At 51.6% G+C, this 22,947-nt stretch overlaps 1 protein-coding gene across 20 annotated transcripts in view; it reads right to left on the minus strand.

Moving 5' to 3' along the window:
- Positions 1–22,947, minus strand: part of INPP4A (inositol polyphosphate-4-phosphatase type I A) — a 139,456-nt gene that overhangs the window by 65,127 nt on the left and 51,382 nt on the right. For 12 of the 20 annotated variants that reach the window (XR_009600182.1, XR_009600181.1, XM_027967074.2 and 9 more), the window contains exons 2-5: positions 10,225–10,295; positions 8,454–8,660; positions 7,861–7,905; positions 420–538 (exon numbers count right to left, since the gene is read on the minus strand). Coding sequence is in view for 17 of the 20 variants with exons in the window: in XM_027967074.2 (XP_027822875.1) it covers positions 420–538; positions 7,861–7,905; positions 8,454–8,559 (270 nt within the window). In the remaining 3 variants the exon portion in view is untranslated. Of the gene's footprint in view, positions 1–419; positions 539–2,764; positions 3,802–7,860; positions 7,906–8,453; positions 8,661–10,224; positions 10,296–18,769; positions 19,328–22,947 lie in introns of those variants that run through there. The other 8 variants (XM_060413935.1, XM_060413939.1, XM_060413938.1 and 5 more) reach the window with 6 other exon arrangements.

Here is a 22,947-nt window from a genome sequence, read left to right on the forward strand (position 1 = left end):
ACAACTCTAAAGGATATGGCAGGTAAAGGGTTTCTCTGATGGCTCTGTGGTAAGGAGGCCCCTGCCAATGCAGGGACTGGGGTTCGCTCCCTGGGTCAGGAAGATCCCTGGAGGAGGAAATGGCACCCTACTCCATATTCTTGCCTGGAGAATCCCATGGACAGAGGAGCCTGGCGGGCTACAGTCCATGGGGTCGCAGAGCGGAACATTACTGCGCAACTATAAACAACACGGCAAATAAAAGCACCACCCGGATGAGGAATGCGATGAAAGATAGCAACGTGCTAAATGAACTTTCGTGAAAGAAGAGCGACAAGCCACAGGAATACAGCTACAGCCATGGGCGCTCAGGGCACTGAGCAGGCCTCCCACCAGGCCCAGCAGCAGTCCTGGAGCCGCCGGGGGCAGGGAGCACCCACCTCGATGATCTCCGTCTGCGCGTGCTTCGTCCAGAATGCCTGGGGTGGGGTGGTCACGCTCACTGCCACAAAGCTATTTGGTTTCCGATCTAGTGATGGAGTATGCAGCTCACTGCAGGCTGCAAAATTAAAATAGAATAGAAATAAAATAAAGTAGAAATGGTTCTTAAAAATCAGACTTCAGTTAGTTCTCTGTTCCAAACACACCCAAAGAAGGTAAAAGAAGTAAACCCCACACAACGGAATGAGATGATCACTCTTGACTGCTGTTATAGGGAGGAGACTTTTTAAATTAGAAATGATCCCTTCTCATTCCTCCCAGCCTTCCCGGCCCCCAGGACAGCAATGCCATAACTGCCAATGGAAGGCTCTCTTCATCCACGGAATGGAAGGCACAGGAAAGGTCTGACCCATGAAGTCTGACCTTAATAACTAACTGGAACTAGGCAGCCACAGAGTCTATGAAATCAAGACCCAGCTACACACGCCCGCAGCCAGGGCTGCTGCACTCCCAAGCTCACATCATCCCTGGATCTGTGCGTGACATATGTTGGAAGCTAATTAAAATCCTATTGCAACGTTTTTTTCTTTTTAAGAAAATCATGCTCATTTTCCTTATAAGACTCATATCAAATGTGAGACTACTATACATGTGGCTTTTTAGAACCAAAGACACTTCATAGAACTGTTTCAGTTAGAAAATGTATTGCACTGAGCATTTTGAAATAGATTGTAAGACTCAGATAAAGTGAAAGTGAAGTTGCTCAGTCGTGTCCGACTCTTTGCGACCCCATAGACTGTAGGCTACCAGGCTCCTCCATCCATGGGATTTTCCAGGCAAGAGTACTGGAGTGGGTTGCCATTTCCTTCTCTAGAGGATCTTCCCGACCCAGGGATTGAAGCCAGGTCTCCCGCACTGTAGGCAGACGCTTTACCGTCTGAGCCACCAGGGAAGCCTTAGTCAATCACAGAAGGGACCCACAAGAAAAATAATCATACTTCTTTGAATCTAACATGCCATCTATTGTAAAATGCATTATGAAAGGAAAAAAGGCCCACTGCCATTAACCTATGATATGCCATTAACTGTAAGACACTTTCTGATTAAAGAGATACTAATAAGATGAGAAAGATATCCACCTGGTGACTGATGAAATAGACGGTAAATCGAAGTCCAATACTCATAACAAGAACTGGCTTTTCTAGAGAGGCAATGAACATGCCCCAGAGTGCTGAAGGCCTCTGCTTAATTCCCAGAGTCCTGAAACAACTGATTGTTTTCATTTTAAATTTTTTATAGAATTATAAAAGTTACTTTCCATTTAGTTATTATAAAATATTGGCTGTATTTCCCACTCTGTGCAATAGATGCCTAAGCCCATCTTATACCCAGCAGTCTGTACCTCTCAATCCCCTAGCCCCATATGCCCCTTCCTTGCCCTCTCCACCGGAAACCACCAGTTTGTTCTCCATATCTGAGTCTACTTCTCTGTTATAGTCACTAGTTTGTTGTATTTTTTAGATTCCATATATGTGGTATCATACAGTATTTATCTTTCTCTGACTTATTTCACTTAGCATAATGTCCTCCAAGTCTATCCATGTTGCTGCAAAGGACAAAATTTCATCCGTTTTTAACAGATGAGTAACATTCCACTGTTTATATTTCTCTGTGTGTGTGTATGTGTGTGTGTGTGTATATACTCACATCTATAATATGTACATATACACACATACAACAATCACATACACACACCCTCCACATCTTCATCCGTTCATCTGCGGATGGGCACTTAGGTTGTTTCAGCATCTTGGCAACTGAAATCGTTGATCTGGACCATTTCTTCACTGTCTTCATGGAGGAGAGGATTTTTAGAGGTCTTTACTCCTGTTCTCATCATTCTCATTTATTTTTCAAATGCTCACTGGTGATTTAAAATTCGTAAACTGATTTTCACTTCTGCAAATTAATTTACTTCTGAAAACTGATCTCTTTGTAATATGTTCTCATACATTTTTATGGATTTTCATTAGTTATTGGCTATAATAAGACACAAAGAGCCTAGGTTTTCACTCAATGAGCTTTAACAATCATACACACTCACACAACAAGATGACTTTCTCCATCAGACAAGAAAGCTCCCCCTCCCACTTCCCAGTCAATTCCCCTGCCTGTGCAACCACTTTCTGATTTTTACCATTTTTGTCCACTCTTGAATTTCTTGAACGTAAATGCAATGTTTTTAAGATTCATCTGTATTGTTTATCATCTGTACTGATAATTCATTCTTTTTAAAACCTGATGAATTATATTCCACTGAATGAATATACCAAAATTCACTTACCAGTCACTGTATGTTAATAGACAGTTGGGTTGTTTGCAGTTTTGAACCATTTTAAATAAAGGTGCTATAGACATTCCTGGAGAAGGCGATGGCACCCCACTCCAGTACTCCTGCCTGGAAAATCCCATGGACGGAGGAGCCTGGTGGGCTGCAGTCCATGAAGTCTCAAAGAGTCAGACACGACTGAGTGACTTCACTTTCACTTTTCACTTTCATGCATTGGAGAAGGAAATGGCGGCCCACTCCAGTGTTCTTGCCTGGAGAATCCCAGGGGCGGGGGAGCCTGGTGGGCTGCCGTCTATGGGGTTGCACAGAGTCGGACACGACTGAGGCGACTCAGCAGCAGCAGCAGCAGACATTCTTACTCGCATCTTGTGAACATGTTTTCTTTTGCATGAGCACTTAGGAGTGGAACTTCTAGGTTATAGTAGAGAAGAATATGCTTAGCTTTCTAAGAAGCTGACAGATTTCTAAAGTGGCTGCATCACTTTATAGTCTCACCACAATTTACCAGAGTTCCAGCTGCTCTGAATCCCACCAACATTTGCTGGGGTTAGCCTTCATCTTAGTTGCTCTAAAGAATGTGTTTTCATTTGCACTTCTGCGATGACTAATGAGGTTAAGCATCTTTTCACCATGCGTTCATTGTTCATTTTTATAACTTCTTTTGTCAAGAGTCTGCTCAAGTCTTTTGCTTATCTTTAAACTGATTTTTTTTACTGTCAATTTGTAAGCATTTTATCCTAGATCTGTCCTTTGTCAGGTATATATGAATATTTTTCTCCAGTTTGTGGTTTATTTATTCATTTTCTCAAAGATTTCTAGAGTTTTTTATTCTAGATTTTTAATTTTAGGGACTAGCAGGCAGAAAAACGTTCCTCCCCTCAAAAAGTGCCCACATTCTAATCCCAGGAACTTTTGAAAATATTATAATACAGGCAAAAAGGACTTCATAGATGTAACCAAGGTCATGCAATCTTGACATGGAAAGATTACGGCAGATTATCTGGATGAGCTTAATCGAATCATATGAGCTCCTAAAAGTACAAGAGGAAGATGGAAGGGTGAGTTACAAAGACGTGAATTAAAAAAAGACCAGGGAAGTTCTAAGCATGAAAGGCACTCAGCCTGCCAGTGCTGGCTGTGGAGAGAGAGGAAGGAGCCACAGCCACCGAATGTGAGCGGCCTTTACAAGCGGAGAACAGGCCTTGACTGGTAGCTAGCGAAGAAATGGGGGCCTCAGTCCTCAAACCACAAGGAATTCATTCTGCCAACAACTTGAATGAATAAGGAGCCACCTTCAGCCCTCGAGTCCCCAGGAAGGACTGCAGCCCTGCTGATGCTTTGACTTCGGTGTTTGTAAGATTAAGTAAAGACCTGGCTGAGCCCTTTGGTTTCTGACCTTAGGGAACTATAAGATAAAAAATTTGGCTTGTTTTAAGGTCTTATATTGTGGTAATTTGTTACAGCAGCAATAGAAAACTAAAGCATATAGTACTTTCCTCCAAGTAATAAATCTGTGCCTCACCCGAAGTTGTGGTTGTGAGCTCTCCAGTTTCTTTTCTTCCAGAAGCTTTAAGGTCTTACTCTCTTTTTGAAACACAGTGCTATTATTTCTGTTTGGCTGTGCCGGGTCTCTGTTGCCGTGCAGGCTTTTCTCCAGCTGTGGTGCACGGGCGTCCCACTGAGGGGGCTTCCCTTGTTGCAGAGCGGGGGCTCCAGGCGTGTGGGCTTCAGCAGCTGCAGTCCCTGGCCTCCAGAGCCCAGGTCAGGAGCTGTGGTGCATGTGCTTAGCTGCCCCGCCGTCTGTGAGGTCTTCCTAGACGAGGGACTGAGCCCACGTCTCCTGCGCTGGCAGGTGGATTCTTCACCACTGGGGCTCCAGGGAAGTCCCTGTTGTCTTTTTCAATTCTGTTCTGCTTCTTCTATGACGTCTGCCTCCACATCAGAGATACGGCTGTTCCACTGTTCTCCATCCTTTAAGCTACACTCCACGGAGACCCTGGTCGGGTCTCTCTCAGCCTGCCCTCTCATCATGTGAGGCTGAAACACCTGGGTCTCTCAAAGCCCAGTGATGGCAGGTAGACTGAGATACAGCAAGTGGCCCGAGGCTGGAAAGACTGATGTCAGCTTAAGGGCTGATGGGCCAACAACTCTCAGAAAATACCTCCCTACAAGTGACAATCTCTCCTAGCCTTGTTCCTATCCAACCTAAATCTCACCCAAGGTTTAATCCCTAGCTCAGTCCCATGACTTCCATGAAGCCTCCTCTCAGGGGCCCACAGCCACATCTCCGGCTTGTCACTCACATAACTCCTCTGGCATATTTCCATAGAAACCACTAATCCCTGATGTGTATGTGGTGTCTTTCCAACCAGAGCATCTGTGGTCCCAGCCGAATAAATGCTACTGAGGTAAACTGGTAAAACACATTTCAGGCGCCTATCATTTGACTCAGCAATTCTATATCCTATTATTTATCCTAAGGAGAGAAGCAACAAAACATGTGAAAGACCCAGGTACAAGGACATTCACTGTCGGTGTTTACGACGGCAAACTGAAAAGACCGAAGTGCCCAGCAGCAGGAGACTGGTTAAAATAGACCCGGCATAGTTACACAGCAGACTCTATGCAGGCATCTAAAACGATGAGGTGGCAGACCCACGCAGGCTAAAACGAAAGGACGCCAGTGATGTTCTGCTACACGAAAAAACCGCATTAAGGACACTGGGATGATGGTCCTTCCCTAGCGCTACGTGGTTGGGACTTTGCCTTCCAACGTAGGGTCAGGGAGCTAGGAGCCCCACATGCCTCACGGCCAAAAAACCAACACACAGAAAACAGAAGGAATTAACAAATTAAAGACTTTCCAAAATGACTTTTAAAAAACACCAGGATGACAGTTCTGTAAATAATTCCATTGCCTCCACAACCAGAAAATCGTTAACAATTTCTGTATAGCACTGTGTGGGTGTAAAAACATATCTGCAAGGATACATACCACGACGCTGACTGCGGGCCTCTCTGATAGGGTTTTCTTTCCCTCCAACATTTTCTCTAATAAAGGTTTTTAAATGAGTGCTTTTCAGTTTTAAATTCTGTTTTTAAGATAAAATATTTGACTATTCAATTATCTGGCTCCTACTCCTCACCTTCTGTTTTGTGTGTGTGTATAGTAAAATTCATTTAACATAAAATTCTCCCTCACCTTTTTAAGCTGTTTCTTCCTCCGTCTGTCTAATTAATATGACTACATTATTGCCCTTGACTTGTCAGATTCAGAAATGTCCTGATTTCTACATTTCTATTATAGGGTGAAGACTTTTTATCTCCATTCTATCAACTCTCACTCTCTCTCCATAGTCAGCTTAACTCAACGTTTTCGTTACATCCATGTCCTACATTATTGGAGCTAAGCAGACTACTCATTAAAGGGTTTCTTTGACTTCTCTCCTGTGTTGGGCTCTGTTTCCCGGATCTTCCTTTTCCTCAGTTTAGTCCCTCTTTTGGATCGCTTCATTTATTTGTTTCTGGCTGGGCTGGGTCTTCCTTGCTGTGCCAGCTTCTTCTTCGGCTGCAGCGAGCGGGGGCTGCTCTATAGCTGTGGTGTGTGAGTTTCTCACTTGCAGCGGCTTCTCTTACTGCGGAGCACGGGCTCTAGGGCACGCGGGCTTCAGCAGTCGTGATGCACGGGCTTAGGTACTCCACAACACAGGCGTTCTTCCTGGACCAGCGATCGAACCTGTGTCCCCTGCATTGGCAGGAGGACTCTTAACCGCAGGACGAGCAGGGAAGCCCAGATTCTGTTGTTTCTAATCTCTTTTTTTCTTTCATGTTGTGAGCCTTCCAGCAATCTATTCTTTCATTCTGCTTTATATCACCTTTGAGGAATAATTTGTATGTAAAACACATCCACTTTAAGTGTGGCACTCAATTCTGATCAGTGCACACACTCCTAGACCCACCACGACTGTCCAGACAGGGAGCATCTCCGTCGCCCCAAAGGGCTCCCTGCCCTTACCTCACTCCCAGGTAAGCATTAACCTGTGCTCTCTCACTACAGACTCGTCCTTCTGACTTTCATGAAAATGGAATTACACAATACCCGGCCTCTTGTTACGGCTTCTTTCACTTTTCACAGTGCTTCTGAGACGCACCCAGGGGTCTATCAGGGATTTGGTCCTTTTCTCAGCTGAGCAGCCATCCTCTGTATGCACATAACATAGTTAATCTTCCAGCTGATGGACGCTGTTTCCAGTGCTGGTTATTACGAATAAGACTGTGATCAACAAACATACACCCATCCTTGTGAGACATTCAGTTCTAAGAAGGTGGTCTCAGCAGGCTGCAGGGCATGTTGGCTTAGGCAGGCTCCCTGACAGTTAACTGGGTGGCCAGCTGACTGCTTTGGCTGGCTTCCAAAGGCCAGCATTTCTGCATCTCTGTGGAGGACTGAGTTTACTTTCACCAGAGAGAGCCTCCAGCCTTGAGGAGTAGCCAGGCAGAATCAGGATGGGAAGGAGGAGGGTGGAAAGGGCGAGCTGGGCATGCCTCACTCAGCAGTCTTTCACGGACAGGACGAGGGGAAGAATACCAGCAAGTATTGGGCCCTGGTGAAGAAGCTCCTGCAGGTGAGCCCACAGTGAGCCACGCTACCCAACTCTGGGCGCACTCTCACTGAGGCTCATGAGCGGGGAGCACGCGGGCGTCAGCGCCTCTGCTCATGGAGCGAGGTCTGAGCGCCAGAGAGCGGCACCACAGGGATAGCAACGCGGCCCTGAGCCCCATGTCCTCACCCCTCCCGCCTCTCCCCGGCGAGGCTGACTTTGCGTCTCTGGGGGCCCCCTCCTGCCCACTCCCCACACCAGCCTGGACGGAGCACACGCGGAGGAGACGGGCGTCCCATGCCGGGCAGCTGAGGTCCCCTCCCATGCGCAGGAGGCTCCCACCGGCCTCTCGGCCTCCCCTTCTCAGAAGCATTTCCGCAGCTGTGGTGGCAGCGACAAGGTCTCTGTACAAACTCCTGCCAGCTGTGGTGCTTTTGTTTTGGGTTTTAAGCTACATGTATATTAACACAAAAAATTAAAGACACCTACCTAAGCTGAATTCTAAAATGGGCTCATCTGGATCTTGTACATTTCCTGGATAGAAGAGAAATGACAGAAAAAAATCAGCCTTAATCAACTTTTCCCTGCTTTCCGATTTGAGGCAAAAAGCCCAATCACCAGTGGCGACGCAGTAGGCATACATCAAACCAGCAAGCTCTACATTTTGAGCTTACAGTGATGTATTGATATGTCAGTTACTCCTCAGTAAAATGGGATGGGGGGCACCCGACACTCTGCCTCCTCCCAAACTGTTACATGAGATGGTCTGAGAGTCCTAGGAAGTCACGGACCCCGAGACTAAATCCCCTCCCCCGGGCCTGCACATCCACAGCGCGAAGGGCTTTTACTATGGTCGGGGCACCTCTCACACAGGCACTGTGGACACTCCCGCATTGCCTACTGGCCAGTGAGCCACGGAGGTGCCCACGCAACCTGGAAAACCCCCGGCGGGCAGGTTCCAGGGCATGCAAGTCCCAGGAAGAGGGCTGACTTTCCCTATTCCAGCTCAAATGGGGCTGCCAGGCCCCACACCCGCCGGCACCACCACAGCGAGGGCCCACAGGCAGCCTGCTGAGGCTCACCTGCCAGAGAGAGGCCCAGCATGTCGCCTGCCACGTCGATGGTGGAGGCCCGCTGCACCGCACGGGCCCTGGCGCCATGGCGAGGGCTGTGCTCTCTCGCTGCCATGATGGCATTGGTGAGGATGACTTCCTGTTCCCGGGTCAGACCACGCCTGAGTCCCCAGAAGCCCCGGCACCACGCCCACGTCCCCTAAGGCGGCAGCTGTCCTGGGAAACAGGAACAAACACTGGTTTAAACAAACACAAAAACTCAGAGAGACACTGTGGCCTCATGCAGAGAGCACGTGACCTACCCGGGCAAGACTCGGTGAAGCCAGGGTCCCCGGCAGGTGAGGAGGGGAGAGTCTGACAATCCAGGTCCTGTCTAATGACCTCCTCTGCTCTCACCCACAGGACTCCATAAAGAGAGCACGGTCTCTTACCCAGAGACGACCACATTAAACGATGCCTCAAACATAATCATAAACTATGGCTGGGGTTGGCTTTATTATGATTTCCCACTGACGAATCTCAGAGGAGCTTTATTTATTTATTTATTTTTTTTTACTTGTACACCAATGATCATAGTAGAATTATTCACAATAGGTAAAAGGTGGCAACAGTCTAAGTGTCTATCAACAGATAACCAAAATATGGATAAACAAAATGTAGAATATACTTACAGTAGAATATCATTCAACCATAAAAAGAAATTAAATTTTTATGCATGCTATAAAATGTATGTATCTTGAAAACATACTTACTGTAATACACAAGACACAAAAGGACCAATATTGTAATGATTCCACTTATGAGTTATCTAGAGTAAACAATTCATAGAGACAGAAAATAGGTTACCAGGGGTTGGGGGGGAGGGAGAAAGGAGGGGTTGCTTTTAATGGGTACAGAGTTTTTGTTGAGGATGATGATAAAGTTTTTTTTTTTTTTTAATTTTAATTTTTTAATTTAATTTTATTTTTTTTTAGTTTTTTATTTTTTAAATTTTAAAATCTTTAATTCTGACAAGTCAGCTCACTGCCATCTCTCTTTGAAGGATAAGAGGTGTGGGAAGAGAGAGGTCTGCCGCCCACTGGCCGAAACAGGACAGCGGAACCTGGGGACCAAAGGCACGTCTCCAGCCTTGTTCTCTGCCCCTCGGGGCCACAGGAACGCCAGCTGCGTCATTCGGGCTTTCTTTCCCATAAGGCACGACCATCTGCGCCTCAGTGGACAGTGCTGTGCTTCGGGCACGGGGTCTCTGGGCAAGGAGCCACCACGGGCTGAGCCGCCCAGATGCTCCGGCCAGCACAGAGCTCACGCGCTGCTCTGAGAGGCGGCATACTCGGCGAGGAATGGGCTTCAGATTCTCCCAGCTCTTTATGCTGCCATTCCTGCTATCTCTAGCAGGAACCAACCTTTAGAAGTTCAAACAATTAGGCCAGGCAATAAGGTTGGTTTACAACATCCCCTCAGAGAGTGGAAGAAGACAGAGGAGGAGTAAGCCAGGGAGACCGCCTGCCTCCCCACAAATACATCAATAACTCATCAAAATATGGACCAGCTCCTATAGAGCAACTTCTAAACGACAGCAGAAGACTCCAGGCCTCAAAACAGAAATCCAAGCAAAATTGTAAAGCAATCATCAATTAAAACTAAATAAATATAATTTTTTAAAAAATCCCCTCAAAGGTCCCCATATATCCAGACACCCCGTCTTCTCAAAGGGTGTCAATACCTTTGCATCTGAAGGGCCTGAGTTCCCGCTCTTGGGTTAATTCACCCGGCAACTTACTGGACATGTTTGTCCTTGGGCCAGTAGAGATATGTGGCATCTCTTCACAGAAGCACATCCAAATCCATCATCTAAAAATAGAAAAGTATAAACTTAAGCTGAGCAGACATGAAGTTCTCGGGAATGCTTATTATAACATGTACGTTATTATTTTCATGCCTAAAAATGGGGGGAAGCCCAGCGCTACTATACGCTCCTTTGTGCCCCACACACCAATCTAAACTTTTAACTCAAAAACAGATGTTTTGCTCAAAGCCCCAAAGATTGAGAAACAGTGCTCACTCCTATCCCCCTTGCTGTGCTGATCAGGGGAAGGGGGGCGCCAGCCCTGGGGGCCCTGCTGGGGAGCTGGGATGTGGCTCAGGGAAAGGAGGGGATAAGAGGCTGAGCCCCAGGCTTCCTGCTACAAACGTCAGGCTCTGGGAGAAGCTGGGCACCTCAGAGGCTCTGCTTTCTGGTGACTAAGACGAGGGGGGCTGTACCCACCTGTCAGGGCGGCAGTGAGAAACACGCACGAGGACGGGAGCCGGCACTGAAAATGTGGCTCCCAGCCCAGCGTGGCTGCCCGGTCCTGCGAGCCTCCAGAGCACAACACTCGGGCCCCAGCGCAGCACAGCACCGCCAGGGCTGCCAGGCAGACCTCGGCGGCCAGCGTGAGCAGCCGAAACTGCAAACCCCCTCCCCTGCAGGCTGTGTTCCTCCCCTTCCCACGGGGCACCCAGGGACCTTGGGCCTGGGCACGTGAGAGGAGGGCAGTGGCCTGGCTGGGGACACCCCAGAGAGGTCGCCAAGGGGGAGACGAAACAGTGAGCCGACATCAAGAGGCATCACGTCAAAGATCTGCTACAATGGATCAGATGGAGAGAGATCTTACAGGACTGAGGCCTGTACTTTACAATGACACACAAACTGACCAAAAAAACTCACTAAAAATGCAAGTGGCAAAAGGCATGAATTCACAAAAGAGGGATGCTCAGAGAAACTACTCTGGAAAAGTGACCAAACTCAATCATAATAATGAGAGAACGTTAAGTACACCTGCTGCCAAGTCGTTTCAGTCGTGTCCGACCCTGTGCAACCCCAGAGACGGCAGCCCAGCAGGGTCCCCCGTCCCCGGGATTCTCCAGGCAAGGACACTGGCGTGGGTTGCCATTTCCTTCTCCAATGCGTGAAAGTGAAAAGTGAAAGGGAAGTCGCTCAGTTGTGTCTGACCCTTAGCATGGTCTGCAGCCCACCAGGCTCCTCCATCCATGGGATTTTCCAGGCAGGAGTACTGGAGTGGGGTGCCATCGCCTTCTCCGTAAGTACACCTAGAGTTATCTAAAGTAGGCTCCTTAAAGAGGTTTTGCTTGTTCTTCTAATGAGAATATGCTTTGCTCGCTGACCTAGGGGAAACTCGACAGAGTTCTCCTACACTACTGATAACATTCTGGAAAGGTCTGAATACTCTAGAAAGCAATCTGACATTATTTATCAAAATCTGTCAACAATACAAAATTCTCACCAAGGGCCCAGAGATGCCTATCGTTTGTAATGATAAATACAGGAGGCAATCTAGATGCCCAGCTACAGGTAAGTGCATTTCGGAACATCTGTAAGACACACTACTATCTGGATGCTACGATGATTAAAATGATTAATAAAGGCAACATACACACGAGAAGTTCTTCAACCTCATTAGTCATCAGGAAAATACTAACTGCAACCATGAGATACCTCTGTGCACCCACCAGAACAGCTAAACTGGAACAGTCGGTACCAAGTGCTGCTGACAAGGATGTGGAGTAAATGGGGCCCTGACACACTGCTGGGGGAGTGTAAGATGGTACAGCCATACCCACACTGAAGATAGCTAACTCAGAGTGCAACTGCTCACAGAAAGGCACACTCAGGTGCACCAAAAAGTGTGTGAAGAACACGCAAAGCAGCAGCATTTATAATAAACTAGAGGGACTCCCCGGTGGTGCACTGGTTAGGAATCCGCCTGCCACTGCAGAGGATGCGGGTCCGATCCCCGGTCCGGGAAGAGTCCACGTGCCGCGGGGCAACTGAGCCTGCGCACAACTAGAACCCACGTGACGCAGTGAAGACCCATGTGCCACAACGGAGGCCTGACAGACAAATTAGCCAAAAGTAAAGGATACGGATGCTTCTATATCCAAAAAATACAGAACAGAGACAATCCAAGTGTCCATCCACAGCGGGACAGACAAAACCACACAGACGACCCTTAGGAACAACGCCAAGGGGGAAAGCCAGACGCACGAGAGCACGTTCCAGGCAACACCATGGCTGTGAAGTTCGGGCGCTGGGCGGGTGGGCGCGTGGTGTGGGAAGTCGGGACAGTGGTGTTAGTGTCTCCGAGGGGCAGAACTGGCCTGGGAGGGCGTGAGAGGCTGCGGGGGGGGAGGGGGTTCCGTCTCCTGCTGGATGGCTCTTTGACTGGATTCACTGTGGGAAAAATTCACTGAGCTGTTTGTGAATGGTCTTCACACCCAATAAAAAGGCTGATCCTTTCAATGGCTGTAAAAGAGTTCATGTCAGCTCTGCACCTCGTGTGTTTTTAATGGATGTCTACCTGTGCTCCGGCTAAAGACATTTAAAAAGAAGGGCCCAGAGGGACAGAGCCAGTCAGGGACCACTTGTCAACGATGGCCACGTCTGGGGGCGTGCCAGAAGCATTTTCTTTCTCAGCTTACTGCCAGCCTCCCGAATCACTGAGAACTGCACTCTGTACCAGCCAGAGGCAGAGGTGGCACCCAGAAATCCCCTCACTTGCCCAGCTGCCTGCGCAGTGCGCTTCCTGCGTCTCCCCTTCATCGTCGGGACAGGGAGACAGGCCACTGACCAGAGGACCACACCTGCACCCCGACGGCCTGCCTCCCCAGGAAGGTTCCTCTACCAGCCCAGCCCCACCTCTTGAAGGGTGCCCACCCACCCACCCTCCTACCCCAGCCCCTGGAGGGTGGCGGATACCAGAAGCCCTGTGAGACTCTGGCGATATCTTAAAGAGGAACATCTCTAGGCTAATTTTATACTCGACAGAGTGAACGGATCAGAGAAGCTTTTAGGTCAAAAGGATCTCAGAAGCCGTTTCATGGTTTTGGGGGGGCATCTAATTAAGACCGGCAATTTAAGTCATTAAGAACCATAACACGAAGCTAATTTGCACAGCTGAACTCGACTTCCCTTATTAGTCTCATTAATTTAAGGTAATTCACCTAGGATTCTTATATTCCCAAGGTCCCTGGTTTCCTCCTATCCCCATTTGAAGACCAGCGCTCATTAGCAAGAAAAATGACATTTAAACAGGACAGAGAGGGCAGGGGAATTGTTTAGAAGGACGTGAATTTTTAGGAAAGAACCAAGAACTCCTGAAACTAACTGCCTCGGCTCCTCACTCTGTGAGAGACGTGTAACCACCTCCATCCAACGTCCCTTCCACCGCTGGGGGCAGGGAGACATGGCCAAGGACAGGGAGGACCCATGGCTCACACAGCGCTGCTCCTGGAGGAGCTGGTCTTGGGAAGGCCTCCCCACCCCCCTTTCATAGAACAAGGCCTGGGAAGGGTCTAGAGGCCCCTCTGGCTCAGGAACCTCTACTGAGCAGGAGCTGAGGGGGAGGATGGCCCCACCGGCATCTGTCAGAACACTGGGTGCAGGGGGAGGGTCTTCTCAAAAGCATCTTAAAATTTTAGGAGTTGCATGGATGCAGTCAGAGAAATCCAGGCCGGGTGACTTCCTCAAGGTCACATGGAGGGTAAAGGATGAATGACCAGCCTCAACCCAAAGCAAGAAGCCCCGAGGCCACCTGGGGCCGCTCCTCTCCCGTCCCAGCCCTCTGCACTCTATCGCTGGCACCGCAGCAGCGAAGCTCCCTGGTGCCGTGCTCTCCAAGAGTAAAGGTCAGGGAAGGCCTGAGGAGTCAGCACAGCCCCTGAGGAGGAGGCTGGCTCAGGAATCAGAATGAGGAAGCGCTCTCTCTCACATCCCCATCCAGGATGGGCAGTCACTGATGGATGAGGCGTCACATAGCTCACAGGCAGGAAAATTACTGCTTAGAACCCAAGAAGGGACAGCTGCCCCTTCCACATGAAGCCTCCCCTGCAGCCAACAGCCTGTTGGCAGCAGAGCAGGACCCCTGCTCTGTGGGGTGGGCCCCTCCCGGGTGAAAGTCCTTCCCGTGTCCCCTGCCTCTTGGTTGTAGGAAAACAGGCTTCATTCAGCTTCCGAGACCCTCCCTGAGTTCCAAAGGACAGATTCAAAAGTTGCTCATCTGAGAGGGGATACAAAAAACAGGGCAGAGCAGTCAAGAAGCAACAGTGCAGCCTTGGGGCAGAGTTCTGACCCCCCTCGAGGAATATCTATAACAAAATGTTTGCATTCTTCTGCTGGAACTAGGGCCCCCACCCCAGGGGAGGACTTCAGGCTGAGCAACAGATTCCTGGAGCACTGCCCCAAATCTCACCATCATGCACACAGTGGAAGATAATGAACAACCTCCTCCCCACCCCCTCAATGATTCTCGCTTTAAAAATGATCACAGTCAAGCAGAAACTTTGTAGTTAGGGCTCCCACTGTGGCTCGGCTGGTAGAGAATCCACCTGCGATGCAGGAGATCTGGGTTTGATCCCTGGGTTGGGAAGATCCCCTGGAGAAGGGAAAGGCTGCCCACTCCAGTGTTCTGGCCTGGAGAATTCTGTAGATAGGCCATGGGCTATAGGACTGTATAGTCCATGAGGTTGCAAAGAGTCGGACATGTCTGAGCAACTTTCACTTCACTTTCACTACGAACATGAGTTTGCCATCTCCCCACAGGTTGCCAGCCTGCTAAATAAAGCAGCCTTTCCACTCCTACTGGCACTTGTCTCTCAAGCATTGGCTCTCGGGCGTCAAGCAGCTGACCCTGGTGACGCCCCTCACAGAGGCTCCCTAATCCACCAGCCAGTCTGCACAGCGGGATGGTCCGCTTCCTGTGTGCTGGTGGAATGACCAGCCAGGCACCTGTGTCCTGCAAAGGCCAGACCTCAAGCCCTTGTTTCCTCCATATCCTCCTGGTTGCGGAGTTCAAGCCTAAACATAGACCAGGGGTCTAACAAGCACCCACTAAGAAAACATCAAGGCCCATGACAGACCTCACCCACCTGGCAGGTCCCTCCAGCCCCTTCGCAGGGACAGAGAAAGCCAGGTGACCGGTGCAGAAGGGACACGCACCAGCTCAGATGCAGATGGTGAGGTGGTCATGGGATCCTCACTTCCCTGGACTCCCAGCTGCACACCAGGGGCCTGGTGGGCAGTTCTATGCCCAGAGAATGTGGAGTCACTGGATGAAAGGAAACTAGGCCCCCATGACTGCAGAGCAGGAGCAGAGCCCCCACCCCCCACCCTGAGCCTCACCTGAGTAAGAACCCTTAACACACAGGCAGTCTCCTGCACTGCAGGCAGTTTCTTTACCTACTGAGCCACCTGGGAAGCAAAGCCAAATATGCCTCCTTCCCACAAAAGGCCAGGAACGCTGCCTGAGGCAAAGGCTCAGGAAGTAACTGGGCAGGTAAGGCCGGAGGGCCCAGGGACAGGGACCAAAACAGAGGGCTCTAAGCGGGCACACAGGCAAGCCTGAGGCTCAGCCCCCTGTGCTCTGGCCTCGACTCCGCCAGTCCCAGACACAATGGTCCACAGGGCCCTCAACACCAGCCCTTCCAGGACCTGGAAGCTTGGGCCAACCAGCAGAGGCCCAAAGCTGGGCCATGCGCCCAGGCACATGCTCACTTACTGCTGCTTCAGACCCCTGCTCCTGCAAGAGTGACAGAGCTTCTCCCAGCCTCAGTTTCACCATCTGTAAAGGAATCACAGCACCGTAGGATGCCCCGAGGAGCAGCACCTGTGTAAAGAAACCCGTGACAGCCCACAGAGCCTCCAGTGACGCGTGCATTCCTCCCCTAGGCGTTTCCTAATCTTCCACATGCCCAGTCTGCCCTGCACTCGCCCTGGGGCCTCTATGAGCCAAAAAGGCCTTCCCTCCAGCTGAGTCTCAATTCCCCAGCCTCCCTGGGTTCTCCAGCCACAACTCTGCCTCCAGGTCCATGACACTTTGCTGTGCTTCAGCTCAGAGCAATCATAGTTTCAAACAATATCACACAAATTCAGGCCTAACAGCTGTTGCTGGGAAGGAACTGGTGAATGGAGGTCCGTTCTTGGAGGTGGTGGGCCTTGGCGGGGGGAGGCCAGGCTCTGCTATCAAGACCTGGTGAGCCACTGGGAGCCAAGGCACCTCCACGGGCCACCTTCCTGTAAGATGAGGATATGACTGCTAGCGGGAGGAGGCCGTGTCCCTCCCCCATCAGAGGGGCCGGTGGACGGAGACCCCACCCCAGCCCTAGGGCCGGACAGCCTGGGATCCTGTTCTCCAGGGGGTGGCCCCACAGCCCCTCTGTGCTGGAGAGAGCCTGTAGGGAGGCCGCCGCCTCCTTCCCCTTCGGGGCAGGGACCCAGATCTCACCTACTTTCTGCTCCAGCCCCTGTGCAGAGCAGGGGAGCGGGGAGGGGGTGGGCTCAGGCTTTGACTGGGACCCTAAGAACAAGGCCGAGCACATGAGTGAGTTTCAAAACAGCAGTTTGGGGTTGCCGGTACTTAAACGCTGGAAAGTGACGTGTCTCAGAAAGGCAAGCACAGGGAAACAAGAAATGTGCTGCAGCTGGTGTACATTCTCACCTGCAGACCCAAACAAGCCAACCCAGGGCCCCAAGGGGCCTGCGCTCACTCAGCAGGGGCTGGTCGACCTGTCCCCTCCCGCGTCCGCCCATTTCCTCAAGGCCTGCTCACTGACAGTGACACTGAACGGACAGCGAGGCAGTCAGTTCACCCGATTCAGTTAACAAACCTGCCCCGCTAGTTCAATGAATACGGCGGCAGACAGGATTCGGTGCCCTAAACCTAGACTCCAACCGACGCACATCTCTGGACTCCAGTGGGAAGAGCGAGGCTCCAGGTGGGCCGCGGATATCCCTCTCAATCAGGGGTCCCCAGCGTCAGGGGTCTGACACCTGATGATCTGCGGTGGAGCTGACGCGGTAACAACAGAAATAAAGTGCACAGTAAATAGAGCACACTGGAATCATCCCAGAGCCATCCCCCACCCCACACTGTTCCATGGAAGAAGTGTCTTCCGTGGGCCCGATCCCCGGTGCCTGCCGCTGTAAAGGACTGGGTGTGGGGGGCTGTGGGGGGATGTGGAGGGGTGTGGGGGGGAGTGCCCTGAGCAGGACAAGCCCAGGCCCTTCCCGCCCCTGCTCCCCACCCCGCATCGCCTGGCCCCTCAATCCTCCCACCCCGATCAGCATGGCTCCATCCTTCCAGCAGCTCCAGCCAAGACCCAGATCAGTGTGAGTGCCTGGCCGCCTCTTCCTCTCATGCCTACACCGCAACCGTCAGTGACTCATGCCAGCAGCACCCTCCCCAGAGGTCCAGACGTCAGCCCGCCTCAGCACGTCTGCCCCGCGGCCCTGGCTTGACAGCCCCTGCAGCCCCTTCTGTCCCCATGAGCACTGTGGTCCCTCCCCCCCTGGCTGTGGCCTGTGGCTTCCTGGCTCTAGAAGTCCTGGTCAGCTGTCCTCTGTGAGTCCTCCCTAAAAACCAGCTCCTGCAGGGAGCCTCAGGCACACCCTGCTTTAAAAGAGCAGCTCAGCCCCAGTGACTTGCCTTGCCTGCAAACCATGAACCTCCAAGGGACTTTCTGCAGGAACTTACCTGAAACTAAGTCTCTGTGAATAAAGGGCTGACGAGCGCTCATGCTGAGCACCGCAGGCCTGGGTGCTCACCTCTAGAAGGGAGAGGAGACACAGTTTCACAATAAGTGCACAGCATGTGGGGGCATCTCGTCAGCAACACCTCAGGGGCCAGGTCTCGGGGACCCAGAGATGAAGAGGAGGTACCCTCAGAAAACGTATCACAGAGAACACGAGTGGTGGGCAATCTGAGGGCCGCGCTGGTGGGACGTCTTCCAAGACCTTCCCTGGCTGGTTCCCCCGGTTCCAGCAGGGGCACCCTGGGTGCTGAACCAGGGATGAACTGACCCCATGTCCTTCACGTCACTCCCCTCACCCCCATGCTCCAGGCTCCACCTGCCGCCCGATTTTACATCAGCTCCCCAGGATGCTGCGGACAAAGACAGCGTGGCTCCGAGCACACAGGCCATCGTGAGCACCACCGTCAGTGCTGGGGACTCTCCCAAAAGGTCCCGACTGCAACCAGCCTCACGGCCTGCTCCTCTGTCATCTGGGCCACTCGAAGCCCTCACGTAATTAAATGCAAGTCTGTCTCTGTGCTGGCCTCTCGGCAAGACCACAGAAATCCCCAAATACATGTGTTTAGGATGGAAGAAACCATCCAGTATTTATTGATTCCCACTGTCTGTGAAGACATGCATCTCCCAGGGGATCAGAGAGGGGAGGACCAGGGCTTCCCTGGGACCCGGGGCTCAGCGTGTCTGCAGCCTATGAAGGAAAGTGTCACCACAGACCCAAGGCCCCACCCCCAGGCACTCACCCAAAGCTGGGTTCTAGACGCAGCCGGCAGGGAACTCTGGCTCCCAGCGCTGGACTGCCCTGTTCTCTGCCTGAGACGCTGTCTCTTCTCCTCTTTCCACCCAAACCCAAGGCTGTAGGGCCTGGCCTGTGCCTGTCTCTGCCTCGCCCCACCCAGAACTGGCCACCTGGAGGCTGGGCCTTACTCCCTCCAGCCTCCTCGACGGAAGCCCCACCACCACCATCCTGTTCCTCTGCTTCTCCCTCGTGGGAGAGGTCTGTGCTCTCAGTGAAGAGAGCAGCCAACGCGGGTGTGGCCGCAGCTGCTCAGGGCTCCTGGGGCCAGAGCGCACAGAGCGGGTGCCCTCCCAGGGCGGTGGCCCACACCACAGCTGCAGCAGCGCCCTCTGCTCACTGACCCGTCCCGGGGGCTCAGTGACAGGGCTCCTAACCTGGCCAGAAGACCACACTTGACAGGACCCTGGGCTGCAAGCTGGAGAATCCCACACCGGCGGGTTTGAGCAGAAAAGGTGCGGATCCATAGAGGCCTGGGCTGACTTACAAAACCTGGGCAGGAAAATGGCTGAGAGGCCCGTGGAGCCCACGGCGGCAGCACAGACAGCTCTGCTCGGCTCTCTCCTCCCCACCCGCCCCTCCGCGCTGTCCGCCCCTGCTGCCGACGGCCCTGCACACGTGGTGCGGCCCACAGCCCCCACTTGTTTTTAATTCACCTTTAATTGGAGGATAACTGCTTTACAAATTGTGTTGGTGTCCGCCATACATCAACTTGAATCAGCCACAGGTATACACACGTCCCCCCCTCCCTCTGACAGACCCCACTTCCAACTCTCCAGCTGCAGCCACCAAAGAGGTCAAATGCAAGGATCCTCCCCGAGCCCCTACGCCGGCTCCCTCCCAGGGCTGGAGGGGACACACTGTAGCACAGGCGCTGCCCTGACACCGGAGCCTGTGGGGAGAGTTCCCACTCAGAGGCGGGAGACGGAGGCTGGACCACATGGTCTCAAGTCACAGCCGAACAGAGAGACCCTGCAGCAAGTGCTTCTTAGCTGCCAAAGAGAGAAGCCAGAGAGCTCGCAGTGTCCGCTGTCTCTCACAGTATTCTAAATGGATAACATGAATATGAATTAGGTATAGACGCTTTTCTTGGAACTCTTAAACTAAAGCTAAAGGGGATCTACAAATTAACGACAGACAGAACCCAACACAAATGAACTCAAGTGTACCTTAACTTAACGTGATAGGTGGGGCTGCTATACAGAAGCCATCAGCCAGACAAGACCTTAGGTGACTCCAGAAGGACCATCCTGCCATACCTTCCACCCCATCCTTGCCTGGCCTGAGGCCTGGAAGGCCTGCAATGGCTACTGAGATTTTCCCAGCAACTGGCTGGTCACAGGAACGGCGGCCCGCAGCCACGGTCCCCCAAAAGCAAGCTGTCAAGCTAGGCAGAGGGCGGGGATGGGGCCACACTCCCTGGACTGTGAGTGGGGACCCAGGGATGGCAGCACCCCAACATATTGTCTCGCTGTCTCACATGAAGTCAGGAGAGCTGCAGGGAAGAGCGCAGCACACGCCCTGGGGGCTTCTGTGTAAGGACGGGTGCCCAGCACCACCCTCGGGGCCCCGCAGCGGGCGCAAGCACTGTGACCGTGGGACGGGCCGGCCGACTGTCTGTCCCACCCGCCGCTCCCGAGTTAGACTCTCCCTAGGCTTGCTATCTGCTGCCTGATTCTCTCAAGAGGCCAAGCTTCTCGTAACATTTTCAACACGTGCAAGGAGTTCGAGAGAGGAGATGACCACAACCTGCCAGCCCAGAGTGCACCCCCTCCCCAACGGCTGCCCACCTGCCTCACCTGGTCTCCATGGAAAGAAAACCTTCTCAGGGAGAGAATGCCTGCCCAGGTAGCCATGCTCGCTGCCTGGCAGCGTATGACAGGACCCAGGCTCACGGGGCCAGAGGGCTTGTCCAGGGTCAGGAGCTTCAGAGGGAAGTCAAGACCAGAATATGGGTCTTCCTAGCCCAGTCTCTCCCAAAAGCAACACAGAGCACCAGGACCAGTCATTTAAGCGACAGACAGACGCTAATAAAAGGCATAAGCTTGTCCACTTACAGAGGCCCTCGGTCTTTAAGCTCTTTCACAAGTTATCGCTTTCGTCTTACAAGGTTTACTTGGAACATTACTTTCTTTACTCCATCCCTTTTCAGGACCTCCTTTGAAGGAAATATTTCAGATTCAAGACACACTAGACAGAATGTCCTTCTCTCCTTGTCAGAGATTGTCCTTCTCAGCCACAATCCTTACAAGTGCCTTCTCTGGTTAACCAGTCCTGAGCCCGTGTCTGGCTTTCGGTCAGCACCACAGACACGAGCGATGGAACGGGTCTTCTTAGAGAAGGCAAGAGAGAACTCTGGGATGAGAACAGTGTCTTTTATTGGGGGGGGGGGGGGGGGGGGGCATAATTTCATGTTTGGGCTCCTAAGCTGAGATTAAGCTTCTTGACAAAGATAAACTATTTTTGTCAAAATATTTCAAAATAAATTACTTTAAAAAACACAAAGTGAGCAGGAAGAATAGACAAAACTAGCGAACAATACTGATACTGAAACTTAAAACATATATATGTGTGTGTATGTGTATACATACATATACGTACATATATACATAAAATGTTGCATATTTCTCATGGTGGAGACAGGGTTTGTAGAATACCATAAAGTCATGTTCTATTTCAGTGGGAAAGTAGGATGAAAAATACACTGACCCCAAAGTCAGCAAGTCATCACTCCGGCCCTACTTCTGGTGCTGACACTTTAACAGAATTAGCAGGGGTTGCTCTGCTCTTTGCAGGACTACTGCGGTTTCCTCCTCTGAGCTGCCTCCAGCAGGTTTGATTCGTTCGCTATAGAATGTCCCGGTTTAGCCAGTGAACAATGTGCCAAGCAGCTTGAGGAAATAGTCACCGGGCTGTCCCCAGCTCACACTGGTGGTACACACTCCAGAATTCAAGAATAATACACATTCCTCCCCCTCCTTACAAAACGTGCACAACACTCTTCAAGTTTATCCAAGGAGTGTGAAGCAGCGCATCACTCGGGCAGCGGCCTGACACGTGATCGTAGCAGACCCTATGTGGAGACACACAGGTCTTGACCAACGCTAACCGACCGACCCAGGGACACCACTGTCCCGAAGACCCGCCTGGATTCCTCACAAACCTAACGCCAGCGCACTCCCAGCAGAGAAGCTGGACTCCCCCTCCAGGCCCGACCCGACGGAGCTGCAGCTGCTGGCAAGTGAGCAAGCAGAAAGCCAGGCTCTGGTTCCATTCGCTAGAAAACAAGTTGTTAGCGCAGGACTTCAGCTTCCCAAACTCCATTCTAGTGGAGCTTTGGGAAAACACAGGCGGGTCCAGCTCCCAGAGCTGACCCATCAGAAGGCCTCAGGCTCTCCCCAGGTTCTGGGGTTTGTGCGCTGGCCTCAGACCACACGGCGCTTCTGATCAGCCGCATGCACGGGCAGCCCGCCGCCAGCTCCTGCTGGGTCCCGCACTCCAGCACCTTCTGCAGGACGCTGTGTGCGCCTGACGAGGCATGGCAAGTCCACGCCACTGTCACGCACATTACCTTCTGGACGACCACAGCCAAAGCAGGCCTGACCGCAACTGGAAAGCTCATGTGCTTCAGATGACATGAGCAGGGTGGATTGAATTCATTACTTATTTTTTCAGTTTATTTTTATAATCACTAGGAGAGCTTGTTTTCTAAGCCAGAAGCGTCAAAGTTGGCCTTTTATTCATGAGAGAATAAAAACTTTCTGAGCAGAAACATTATTCCATAAAGGGCTAGAAATGCGAAGCATCACCACAGATCAATGAAATGCCGGGAAGACAGTTATTTCTGGAACAAGGCAGTGAGCCAGGAGACTGGGATGGCCGGCCAGCCCCAGGCCTTTCAGTGGGCAGCACCCAATCAGGCCGAGCTCACCTTCTGCGCCAACAAACCCAAACCGGAGGGAGACGTCCCAGGCTACACGCTGCGGGGCGCCCAGCGGGGCACTCATCCTGCGCGCTGCACCACGTGGGGGTCTACGGGGGTGCACCGGCTGCTCCTCCAGCTGCAACCAGGGACACTACCGGGTGGAGAACACAGAGCAAGCTCCGACAGGACTTCAGGGCCCC

Source organism: Ovis aries, chromosome 3, assembly GCF_016772045.2.
Source record: "Ovis aries strain OAR_USU_Benz2616 breed Rambouillet chromosome 3, ARS-UI_Ramb_v3.0, whole genome shotgun sequence".
Taxonomy (NCBI): domain Eukaryota; kingdom Metazoa; phylum Chordata; class Mammalia; order Artiodactyla; family Bovidae; genus Ovis; species Ovis aries.